The 12,833-nt window shown below is 39.4% G+C and overlaps 1 protein-coding gene across 1 annotated transcript in view; it reads left to right on the forward strand.

Annotated features, from left to right (window-relative positions):
• The first annotated feature begins 284 nt into the window (after positions 1-284).
• The window catches only part of SMG1 (SMG1 nonsense mediated mRNA decay associated PI3K related kinase), a 98,051-nt gene continuing 85,502 nt past the window's right edge, over positions 285-12,833 (forward strand). The window contains exon 1 of the mRNA XM_040635268.1: positions 285-413. Within this exon, the coding sequence (XP_040491202.1) occupies positions 322-413 (92 nt within the window). The 5' untranslated portion in view covers positions 285-321. The remainder of the gene's footprint in view (positions 414-12,833) is intronic.

Genomic DNA, 12,833 nt, shown 5'->3' on the forward strand with positions numbered 1-12,833 from the left:
TCCTCGCCGTCCTCTTCCTCCTGGGTCCCGGCGTCGCGGGCCGCGCTCGGCCCTGGAAGAGACGTCGCCTCCCCTTCCTCCGCCTCCCCCTCGCGGCGCCACTCCCGCCTCCTCGTCCTGCGCTGCGGGCTCAGGCGGAACCCGGAACGGCCGTCTGCCTCCCCCGCCCTCCGCCGCCTCCTCCTCCTCCTCCTCCTCCTTCTTCTCTTCGGCTTCCTCCTCAGCCCCGGGCGGGAGCGGAGTGTCGGCGGCGGTCGGTTCGGGCGGCGACTCGCGCTTCTTTGGGCGGCGGCGCTTGGCCATGTCGTGTCGGGGAAGGTAATGAGCCGCAGAGCCCCGGGGTCTCGGCTGAGCAGCGGCGGCGGCGGCGGCGGCACCAAGTACCCGCGGAGCTGGAATGACTGGCAACCCAGGTGGGTGAGCCGGCGCCCAGTCTGCCGCCCCGACCCCCCGGCCCCGCCTCGGGCGGGCCGAGGCCTAGGGCCATCCGGCTGGGAGGCGCGGCCTAGGCCCTCCACCACCCCCCCCTCCCCGGGAACCGAGCGCGGCTTCCTGGGTCCCCTCCCGCCCCGGCTGGGGGAGGAAGGCCGTGGGAGGCGAGGCCTAAATGTCTCCGCTCTCTGCATTTCAGTCCCGGGGCTGGAGTTGAGACCCAGGGCGCCCGGCGAAGGCACTGGCCTAGGACTTGGGTCAAGGAGGGTGAAGAAAGGCTCCTGGTGGTGGTGGGGGACTTTCTGGTTACCACCCACCAAGTTGGAATTTGAGTTGGGGGATCCTGGAAGTCCAGGATCCTCTCTGTTACCCATTCACTTCTTGGTCCCTTACCTTCTGCCCCCACGTAAAAGAGCTCCTTAATTATGATCCCTTCTGTGAGTCCCCTTCCCCACGTGTTAATATTTCAAAATACAAAACCCCCAACACTCCAAGGCTTTACTCTGACTTTAGGCAGGTCATTTGTGGGGCATGAAATGAAACTGTGACTGTTAATGAGGCCGACCACTCTCGTCCTGGGAAATGAAGTTTTCCCCAAATGCAGGGGCAGTTAACCCTGGTGGAGAGCAATTCATACTTGGACTTTTGAGCAGGCACTAAGAGGAATAGAGAATTTCCTCTTGCATGGGGGGGGGGGCGGATTTTTTTCTCAGACCTCCTTGGAATTGAATGTATTTGGAGCATCAGCTTTTTTTGTATACAATTTTTGTGTTTTTCTGATTAATCATGGGGCACTTGTGCCTAATTTAGGACTGAATGCCTAGAAAAACTTCCTAAACGTATATAATGTTTTAGGGATAGTTGATTCGTGGAGTTTTCATACTTTGAAGCACACCCGAAATATGATTGTTCTGTAACTGGCCAAATAAGTGTTAAGACAGGTTGTTGGGATGACTTTGGCTTCCTGATGGATACATGTAACTTCAGCAGTGCTGGAAATAAGATGTTAGAATGTAACATTTTAAGACTTGATAGAAAAATCTTTTGGGTAATGGGTGGTAGCGCATCTTACTCTATTTAATATGTGTTCCCAAATCCTATGTCTGTTGAGAACATTTGTATATAACTAGGTGACTTTAAAAAGTTAATGCCTGCCTCTAGAATTGAGATGTTAAGTAGTTAAAAAATTGTTTGAAACTCATAGCTTTAGTTGTCCTTTACCACTTAGAGTTTGTGAATGCTTTAAATACAATCACTTGACTAGTTTAAGTAATTGTTATCTGTAATTGAGATTCTTAGTTGTTTTATACTTTAATTGAAATGTGTGAAATAGGTTTTTTTTCCTTGCATCTAATGAAATTAGATGATAAATGAACTTGAATTTGACAGCTCTTTGTGGATTTTCCATTATTTTTCAGTATTGTGGTCAGTGTATATGAAATAATTTAGTATCCCTTTAGAAGGCTAAAGTGCTCCTCACAAATAATCCTAGAGCTTTTGGAAAAGAATAAATTGTAGCTTGTAATTCTAAATAAATGGAGTAGCAAAGTTGCAGCCACCTGCTGTGGTCACTTCATTTGACAGATAAGCAGAATGGCTTATATATTTATGGAATATATACATGGATTATTAATGTTATCCATGTTTTCTTCTTTCACGTGTTCTATTTCTTGGCTGTGTGTGGTGTTTGTTGGGGAGAGGATGTAAGCTTTCTTTGACGCTCTTCTCTGTAACAAAGTCTCAGAACTTATTGCCTAGGTAGATGGATACTGTGAGATGTAGTTCGTTACATGGAGTAACATAACAGTTGGTTAGGATGTTGGAAATACTTGACTTTTTTGTAAAAGAGGCAACAGAGAAGTAAGGATTGTATCCCATAGCAGAATTTGATTTATTTGTGGGGTTGCCATAGTTGTTTAGTTAAACAGCCAGTAAAGAACCTTGTGTGCTAAGTCATAATTTTCATAAGTTAAATTTGAGGTTGTTATTCTGTCCGCTCTTCAGAAAGGTGACAGACTTCAGTTAACTGACAGAGTAGAGCCTCTCATCTTCCTCTTGGTTTAAGTGGAGATTTATTTATTTTTCTAAACATCTTCAAACGCAGGCAGATTGCTTATGGTGCATGTGAATCCTTTTGGTTTTTAGAAAAATTATTTGCCTTTCTGTTCCATTACTTCTTTGATTTTACTTATTTTTATTTCCTTAGGTTTAGACTTTTGAACAAGTGCGATATAAAAAAGCAATTCTTGTCGGTTTCTTTTAGTGTTAGTTTGTCAGTTAGTTTGGAAACTGACTGTTGAGTCAGTCATGGCCACACGTGATACTTCACACATATCGACAGGAAGTGTTCCAGGTGGCTGAATAGACTAGTGTCAAATGGCAACAGAGCAAGCCCATTTTTGCTAGAAGCCTACCTTTAGCAGAAAACATTTATATAGTACTGGTTCGCTATATTCTCAATTAAGATTTAGGAATGATTAGGCAAATGAGTGGTTTTATCATTGTCACTAGCCAAAGTATGCCCTTTTCTTGATTTTGTTTTGGAATATAATCTTCTAGTTGTACCAATCAACATAGAGATCAGAATGACTTGTTTTAAAATTAAATGTATAGGGGCGCCTGGGTAGCGCAGTCATTAGGCATCTGCCTTCGGCTCAGGGCGTGATCCCCGCCTTCCGGGATCGAGTCCCGCATCGGGCTCCTCCGCTGGGAGCCTGCTTCTTCCTCTCCCACTCCCCCTGCTTGTGTTCCCTCTCTCGCTGGCTGTCTATCTCTGTCAAATAAATAAATAAAAAATCTTAAAAAAAATTAAATGTATAATTATTATATGTTTTAATATTCCAAAATGGCATGAGTAATTTGGATTGGCGTAAGATATAGATGAGTTTGGAAGTATTCAGGTCAACAGAAAACAAGATTTTACTTCTACACTTGGAGTCTTATGACTTTAACAGATTTATATTGGGTGTTTTACAGTGCCCAAACTTAAGGTCTTTCTACAGTTCAATAATGATGAACTGTATATTAAAAATAGCTTCCATTTTTGGTAGAATGTAGACAGATTAAAGTTCTCAAAAGTACAAGTACCTTTATTCTCTGTTGTCACAGACAAAAAACAGGAAGAATGCTGTTAAGATAGAAAAGCCAGAAACTAGTATGTCTGGCATTGTGAGAAGCTGGATTTTTGAAACCAGAGTTGTCTTTTAGCCTTTTATGAGTCTGTATACTATTTGATGTCCGTGGATACATAGTACAGTGAAATACATAAAGGGAAGAATGAAGTGAAGTTACATGTTTTATAACTGTAAATAGAGCTTTAGTAGAATTTAATGGTTACCAATTCTGTACCACAGATTTTCAAGTACACTATGGGGGTTTATCAGATAACTGCCTATAGGTGTTTAATTTGTGGGGAAAGTTTGTTTTTTCCATTATAAAATAAAATATATGTTTCATGAAACATTTGGCACTTATATCTTTAAATTGAACCTTTTTTCCCCTTTTGTTTTGATTCCTTTTTAAGTTGGGACTATAACTTGAGAGTATTTTAATAACAGGAGATTATGTAACATTCTAATGCAATGAAAATATTTGACTTTAGGAAATATTGATCCTTGAGGGATTTTTATGACTAATGGAGCCACTATCTTTAAGGAGGTTATAGGTTAATATGGGAGAAAAGACTTGGAAAAGGTGAAGTATTATATGGATATTAGTTGTGATATAATTTTTGATTTTATTATTTTTATATGTAACTAATAGAGTTTAAAACCTGGAGAGTCAGAGGATGGAAAGCTGTACAGTTGAGAAGGGAGCAGCAGGACCATGAAATTGATCTGTACTGTTTTGACAGTAAATATGGCGGGGGGTTTCCCCCCCCCCCCCCAGTAAGTAAGGAGGTGGCAGATGCAAGTTGTCCACTTGGTAAAAAATTTCCAGTTTGGTTAGAAGGATGGGGTAGTTTTGAGGAGTGATACAGATAAGAGATAGAGGTCCAGAGCTATATTGGAGCTGTATTGTAGGCCTTGAATCATAGCTTAAAGAGACTGCTAAAGACCTGAATATTCTGTTTATAATTCATGATTTAAATTCAGATAAAAGTATTCAGCCCAGTATGTTGGAATTTCCATAAGCAAAAGCCCCTCATGAGTTATCTGGTGTTGTCTGAGGATGGTCAACACAGTGATAATTTCAATCTACTCACAATTCAGTTTAGGTTAGGACTCTTAAGTGGAATGATGATACACAGAAAATATAGTGTGGTCCATGGGGTCTTTTGTGAACACTGAATTCTCACAACCCTTTTTTTTTCCTCCCCTATATTCTTTATGCTGTACCTTTTATTCCCCTGATTTATCCCAGAAATAGAAGCCTGTATCTCCCACTCCACTTCACCCATTCCCCCCCCAACCCCAGCAACCATCGGTTTGTTCTCTGTATTTATGGGTCTGTTTTTGCTTTTTGTTTGTTGATTTATTTGAATTCTCACTACTTTTAAATGTAAGATTTCTTACCTTCACCGCCTCTCATATAGTACACACTTGCTTATTTGACTTTCTTATTTATTCTAATCACCTAAAATAAATCCCTATGGTTCTTTTCAGTGGACCTCCCTTTATGGATTCACACAAGCAGTTATTTGTTTGGTGTCTCTTCATATTGTTAACTATTTTGGTTACCTGTCTTTGGCTACCTTAAAGTTTTCTCAGAACCCATTTTATCTTGGGGACTACAGAATAAAACATATCCCCTTTTGTGTAGAGGCTAACAGTAAAGATTGCAGGCATTTTATGCTTTAATCTCTATATGAAATACTCAAGTTTATTACATTTTAATTTTTTAAAAATGTGAGGTGTAACCTATTAAATTCCTATTGTGGTGTTTTTATAGTATTTGTGTTTTTATAGTATTAGTTTTTCTCCATTTGTATTAGTTGATTGAGTGTATATTTCTTCTTGAATTCTTTTTTGTACTCTACTGTTACTTTTTTTTTTGAGATGACGTTGACATATGTATAGATCTTAAGTGAATTTTGACAAATGTATATAACTGTGTAACCATGATACATGTGTAACCCACTCAAGATACAGATACACATTGATTTTCAGTTGGATTACACTCCTTTTCCACCTGTCCCCCCCAGAAAATCAGATGGTGGCTCCCTCATTAATTTCTTTAGACATTTGAGTCTTGGGATACACAAGATCTCTTCTTCTTGGCTAAGTTTATTCCTATCAGCTACAGGTTCATGGATCTTTCTTTACCCTCTGGATACCTACTGTCGCTTAGTTGTTTTCTGTGCTCTCCCCAGTGTAAACCTTCCCTTAAAATCCCTTCCCTGCTACCTCTGCCCTCTGTGATCCCTTTTCTCTTGCAACAGTTCTACAGTGAAAGCTAACTTGCGCTTATCAGTGATTGATCCTTAAGTCCCTGAGGGCTGAGCCTGTCCTTTTCTCCCATGCTTCTGTGTCTTACTTGCCCTAAATCACTCCCGAAGTTCATTTCTGTCTTAGGGCCTTTGCATGCACTGTTCTTGCTGTGTAGCTGTTGTCTAGATTGCTCTTCTCAGAGTACAGTGACCTGGATACTCATGCTGTCTCAGCCTAAATGTCACCCCTCACTGAGAAAAAGCATCCTTCTTGAGGCGCCTGGGTGTTGCAGTCGTTAAGAGTCTGCCTTTGGCTCAGGTCATGATCCCAGCGTTCTGGGATCGAGCCCTGCATTGGGCTCCCTGCTCAGCGAGAAGCCTGTTTCTCCCTCTCCCATTCCCCCTGCTTGTGTTCTATCTCTCCCTGCCTCTCTGTCAAATAAATAAATAAAATCTTAAAAAAAAAAAAAAAAAAAAAGCATCCTTCTCTAACATTTCACCCTGGGTTTTCTTCATTGCACTTAACTCTGTATGAAATTTTCATGTGTGTCTTCCCCATTAAAACATGACCTTCACATGTGCATGCATCTTAATGGTTTTACCTTTGTAACCCTTCTTACCTGCTAGTGCATCAGTTACTACGGATGCCTGGCTGGCTCCGTTGGTAGAGCATGTGACTCTTGATCTTGGGGGTCATGAGTTCAAGCACCAAGTTGAGCATAGAGCTTACTTAAAAAAATAGCATACACTCAATATTTGAGTGTCCTTCCTCAAGTAAATACATGAAAATGGAATTCTGCAAGTTTGTTTCTGTATTTAGAGTTAACTCTAGTTTATAACATGGTTACTGTGGGAGGCATTTTGAGGGGAGCTGTTCCTTGTATAGCAGCCTGGTTAGCCTGAGGCAGCAATTTAAATAAGCTGATTGAACAGGTTTAAAGAGACATTGTTTTAGTGTGGCCCGATCTTTTACAGAAGAAAAAATATGTTCATATAAGATTCATAGGTTTTATCCATCTTGAAAAAATACCTTGCTCACATATTTAAAGTTCTTTTACACAATGACATCTTACCCCATATCTGTTGTACCTATTTGTACATCATTTAAACAGTCTAATCACTAAAAAGTTAAGCACTGGGTTGTGCCTTCTGGCATTCCACTAGAGTGCCTGAGTCCTTGTTGTATGCATGCTGATTTGGGGAATGACTGAAACCAAAATTTTCCAGAACGAGGGCACCTGGCTGGCTCGGTCAGAGAGCATCCGACTCTTGATCTCAGGGTCCTGAGTTGAACTTCATGTTGGGAGTAGAGCTTCCAAAAAATAAAAGTAAAAAAAAATTTTTTCCAGAATCAACAGATTTCTCAACATGGTGAATTACTTCTTTCATATTAATCTTCATGCCTTTTCAAAAAAGGGAATTGTATTCTTGTTGGAAATTATTTTTTTGGAGCTAAATGTTGCTATTCATATTAACATAGTATGTCTAGGATCTCATGTTTATTATTTTAAAAACTTTTATTTATTTTTTATTTTCGAGAAAGAGAGGAGGGGCAGAGGGAGAGGGAGAGAGAGAATCTTAAGCAGGCTCCACACCCAGTGCAGAGCCCAATGTGGGGGTCAGTCTCTCAGAACCCTGAGATCATGACCTGAGCTGAAGTCTAGTCAGATGCTTAACTGACTGAGCCACCCAAGTGCCCCTATTTAAAAACCTTTTAAAGGCTTCCTGTGTTTGTTTGTTTGTTTGTTTATTTATTTATTTAAAGATTTATTTATTAGAGGGTGAGCAGGGAGAGAAGCAGAGGGAGAGAGAATATTGAAGCAGAGTCCTCTGAGTGCGGAGCCCAATGCAGACTGGATCCCAGGACCCTAAGATCATGACCTGAGCCAAAAGCTCAACTGACTGAGCCACCCAGGTGCCCGTAAAGGCTTTTTGCTTTTATTTTAAAAATCTTTTTTTAGAGAAGTTTCTGGTATCAGAATAAATTTTGTTTTTTTGGTATGTTATTTCTTTGTTTATAAGAAGAGGCACTACTTTTTTCTTTCATTTCAGCATCACTTTTTTTAAAGATTTTATTCATTTAGAAAGCACGCAGGTGCAGAAGGGAGGGGCAAAGGAAGAGGGAGAGAGAGAATCTCAAGTGGACTAAGCACAGAGCCCAATATGGGGCTCAGTCTCATGACCCTGAGGTCATGACCTGAGCCGAAATCAGTTCAGTGCTTAACCAGCTGAACCACCCAGGTACCCCTCTTTTTAGCTTCTTAAAGGACCTCAACGGTGCTCTTATAGTTCACAAAAAATTACTAATGGCTCTGCAATGGCCTAAGATAATTGTATATTCATGCGTTTGTCTGCAGGTTTTTAAAAAAATGTTGTTTAACTTAGTATTTATTAGATCTCTTTATTTTTGGTGTTGTCCAAAAATAATTACTACCTTTTCTGTTGAATGGGAAGAAGGCTCCACTAATAAGTATGTCTTGGACTATATACTGATAAGATTCTCATTTTTCCTCCATATATGACAGCATTGGCAACATTGTCTTTTTTACTGAAGCTCTTTGAATTTAATTTTTTCCCTTTTACTTAAATTTGTTCATTGAAAATTTGTTTTTCTATCTCCTCTTTAGCATTTTAATTTTCTGATTTTTTTTTTTTTTTGTTATTTATTTTTAAGTAAGTAGGCCCCATGCCCAGCATGGGGCTTGAACTCACGACCTTGAGATCAAGAGTTGCATGCTGTACTGACTGAGCCAGCCAGGTGCCCCTAATCCGATTCTATTTATTTATTTATTTATTTATTTATTTATAAAAGATTTTACATATTGATTTGAGAAGAGAGAGCAGGAGCAGAGAGAGAGGAAGAGGTAGAGGGAGAAGCAGTCTCTCCACTTGAGCAGGGAGCCCAACGCCAGGCCGGATCCCAGTACCCCGAAATCACAACCTAAGTCAAAGGCAGATGCCCAACCAAATGAGCCACCTAGGCACCCCCCCCAATCTGATTTTTAAAAGATGGATGTGGGGCGCCTGGGTGGCACAGCAGTTAAGTGTCTGCCTTCGGCTCAGGACGTGATCCCGGCATTATGGGATCGAGCTCCACATCAGGCTCCTCCGCTGTGAGCCTGCTTCTTCCTCTCCCACTCCCCCTGCTTGTGTTCCCTCTCTCGCTGTCTCTATCTCTGTCGAATAAATAAATAAAATCTTAAAAAAAAAAAGATGGATGTATTTGTGTGTGTATGTGTGTTTGAAATTTTAATTTTCATCTTGGAATATTTAGTTCTTTGAAGCAACCCATGAACAACTTTTGGTGTTCAGCTTCTTGAGGGTCTCCTTGTTTTATATTCCTGATAATATGAATTTCTTGTCTGAAGTGCAATGCTTTATTTCCAGACTCTTCGTTTTGATTCTAACACTGGACATTCGGATTCATTGCCCTAATGCCAGATTCTGTGTTGGCTTCCTGAGATTTGCCAGAATTCAGACAGAAAAAAACTGTTAATTGAAGGAAAGGTGTCAAATTTTTGTCCGCTGTAGAATGGAACTCTGATTAGATTAGATTCTGATTAAAAAAAAAAAATCCCAAAGGTGATCACCAGTATCACATAGTATGGTGCAGTTGAATTAATATATATTTAATTGAAAAGAAAACACATCATGGATATTCTTTCCAAAACTTGTTTATCTTGCCTATCCTTATATTCTTTGGGTAAATGTAAAGAAAAATGGAAGTGAAGCAGATTTTCCAACAGCGGGACTATGAAACTTGAGATTTAGTGTTTTTTCTTTAGTCGGGTTTAAGGGAATCTACCTTGGATCACCTAGCTAGCTCAGTTGTAGAGCATGTGACTCCTGACCTCAGGGTTGAGTTTAAGCCATACGTTGAGGGTAGAGTTTACTTAAAAAAAAAAAAAAAAAAAAAAAGGAATCCACCTTAAGACACTGTATTGTTTTTGAAGGACTTGAGTTAGAGTTCTGACCATTAAAAAATGATTAATTCTGTCATGATTTGAAATATTGATAGCAGTTTAATGTGTGGTGTCTTATTTCTTTTTTTGAAAATACTGAAATGAAGGGACACCTGAGTAGCTCAGTCAGTTAAGCGTCCAACTCTTACTTCGGCTCAGGTCATGATCTCAGGGTTGTGAGATGGAGCCCCAAGTCATGCTCTGTGCTTAACACGGAGTCTGCTTGGGATTCTCTCTCTCTTTCCCTGTGCCCTTCCCCCTGCATGCATTTTCTGTCTTTCTCTCAAGTAAAATTTTTAAAAAATACTGAAATTAAAATTGAAGTTATGTTTAATAAAGGTTGTATGTGTGGGGATTAACCAAATGGCTGACTATAAGACAAAGTTTTGTAAAAGAAGCCTTTATTTAAGTGACCTGTCTTGTGTAGTTATTGGAATGCTGGTATTCCCTATGTTTTTACTGTTATTAGGATATAAAAATTATACCAGTAGTGCTATTCTCCCCACACTTAGTTCATTTAAAAATCCATTTGCTATCTTAGTATAATTGCATTGGAGAAGTTAGAAATAGAACCGGTGTGTTTTATGTTCCTCTCTCAGGTGTATTTATTTTTAAGAATATGTGCATTTTTAGTATTGATCCTTCACAAATATTTATCTTAGGAGAGGCTGGTGTCATGAAAATAACAGTGGACTAAAAATGGGAAGACAAAGGTCCTTTGTATTGGCGCTACCCAGCTGTTCCTCTCAGGAGGTAATTCTTGCCTTCCCTAAGATGTAGGGTTATGAGGGTTCAAGTTTGGAAAATTACTTTCAAAATTATTTTAGTGCTTCACAAATGCTGTTTGTGTTGCCATGTCTGAATCAAATTTGGAATTTTAAAGATCCTCCCTCTTTTATTTCTTCCTCAAAAAGTTTTAGAATTTATTATACACATGCACACACACTCTAGTTCACATTTCATTTTTTTTTAACTTTATACTTTTTTTTTTTTTTAAAGATTTTAGTTATTTATTCAACAGAGAGAGAGACAGCCAGCGAGAGAGGGAACACAAGCAGGGGGAGTGGGAGAGGAAGAAGCAGGCTCGTAGCAGAAGAGCCTGATGTGGGGCTCGATCCCATAACGCCGGTATCACGCCCTGAGCCGAAGGCAGACGCTTAACCGCTGTGCCACCCAGGCGCCCCTTAACTTTATACTTTTTTAAAGATTTTATTTTGTTGGGATGCCTGGGTGGCTCAGTCAGTTAAGCATCTGCCTTTGTCTCAGGTCATGACCCGTGTCCTGGCATTGAGTCCTACATTAGGCTCGCTGCTCATTGGGGAGCCTGCTTCTCCCTCTGCCTACTGCTCCCCCTGCTTGTGCCTGCCCTCTCTGACAAGTAAATAAAATCTTCACAGAAAAAAATAAAAAATTTTATTTTATTTACATTCAGTTAATTAACATACAGTATATTATTAGTTTCGGAGGTAGAGTTCAGTGATTCACCAGTTCATTTTTTTCTTCTAGTACTTGTGTTTCTGCACACATGTGTGTGTAGTAATTCTAAAAATTTCATAAAGAGTATGTCTCAGGGTATATGAATGGGAGCACATAAAATTATTAAATTTCTATTAGGTGTGGCGTATGTCGTTTTTTATATTATTTATATGAAATACTGTGATAAATGATATTTATTCAAAAAAATGTGTGGAAATCCAATTAGTTGCTCTCCAGTATAATAGTGGTTCTCTTTCTACATTTTTTAGTGTGCTTCCATTATGTAAGCCTGTTTCAAGTTGGCTAATGAGGAATTTGACTGTAAATCTGCATCATTCTATATTTTTTCTCTTTATCTTACTGTTCACACTTAAAGAACTTGATATCACTTGAAATTGTGAGCCAGGAAAAAAAAATCTAATCTCTGTGACTACTTGCATATATTGGAGGGCAAGTGCCAATGGAATTAAATAGAGAAGGTGTGGATTAAAAGGTAGTTTGTACCTTGGTTAACTTTTGGTAAACAGTTGGAATTTAAAGAACTAATTCTTTAAGAACTCCAGTTGAATGCTGCATTGCTCCCCCTCTTCTCCACTGTCTGGTATTAATGTTTTAAAGGAAGTTGGGGGGCCTGGGTGGCTTAGTTGGTTAAGCGTCTGCCTTCAGCTCAGGTCATGATCTTGGGGTCCTGGGATTGATCCCTGCATGGGGGGGGGGGTTGGTCCCTGCTTGGTGGGAAGTCTGCTTCTCCACCCCCCCCCATGCTTGCTCTCTTTCTCTCTCAAATACATAAATAAAATCTTAAAAAAAAGAATCAGGATTCTTTAAAAAAGGGGGGGGGGAGTAGGGAGAATGGATCATGGAATCATAGAAAGGATATACTCTGCCAGTGTAATAGTTTGAAGTACTTAAAAGAAAACCACATGTATCTTCTGAACAAAGATAGGAATTAATAACATTTTATGTCATTATGAGAATGTATACAGTATTAAGCTATCATGAGATTTTGGTACTATATTATGGTACTATATTACTAATTATGGCACTATAAATTTACACAGAATGAGTAAATTCTGTCTCCTGAGAAACTTTGTATCTAGAAACATTGATTTTTCTCTTTTGTTGTAAAAGGGGATTATGAAAATTTCTATTTTTAAACCACTTAATCTGATTAAAGTGTTTAGTATAAAATCTGACAATAAAAAGATATGGTTTGTGGGTTTAAATTGGCTTAAGTGATGATTTTGTACTGTTTCATAGCTTTCTTAAACTTAAGGCTAAATACTTTTTTTTAGTTTGGTCTTATTTTTTTTTTATTTTAAGTAATTTCTACACCCAGTGTGGGGCTTGAACCCACAACCCTGAGATCAAGAGTTGCATGCTCCACCAGTGGAGCCAGCCAGGTACCCCAAGGCTAAATACTTTTAAATACCTCAATATATTTCTTGCTGTTGCTGAGCACAGTGGGTGTACTGTTTCTCAGCACTTGATTGCCACTTGTTAGTATGTTTCAGTAACTACCAAAACTGTCTTCCTTTCATGAATTTTCCTATAGTTAGAACAATAGTGTTATTATTTTGCAAATTATCTTCCTT

This window comes from Ursus maritimus, unplaced genomic scaffold, assembly GCF_017311325.1.
Source record: "Ursus maritimus isolate PB19 unplaced genomic scaffold, ASM1731132v1 scaffold_2, whole genome shotgun sequence".
In the NCBI taxonomy this organism is placed as follows: Eukaryota; Metazoa; Chordata; class Mammalia; order Carnivora; family Ursidae; genus Ursus; species Ursus maritimus.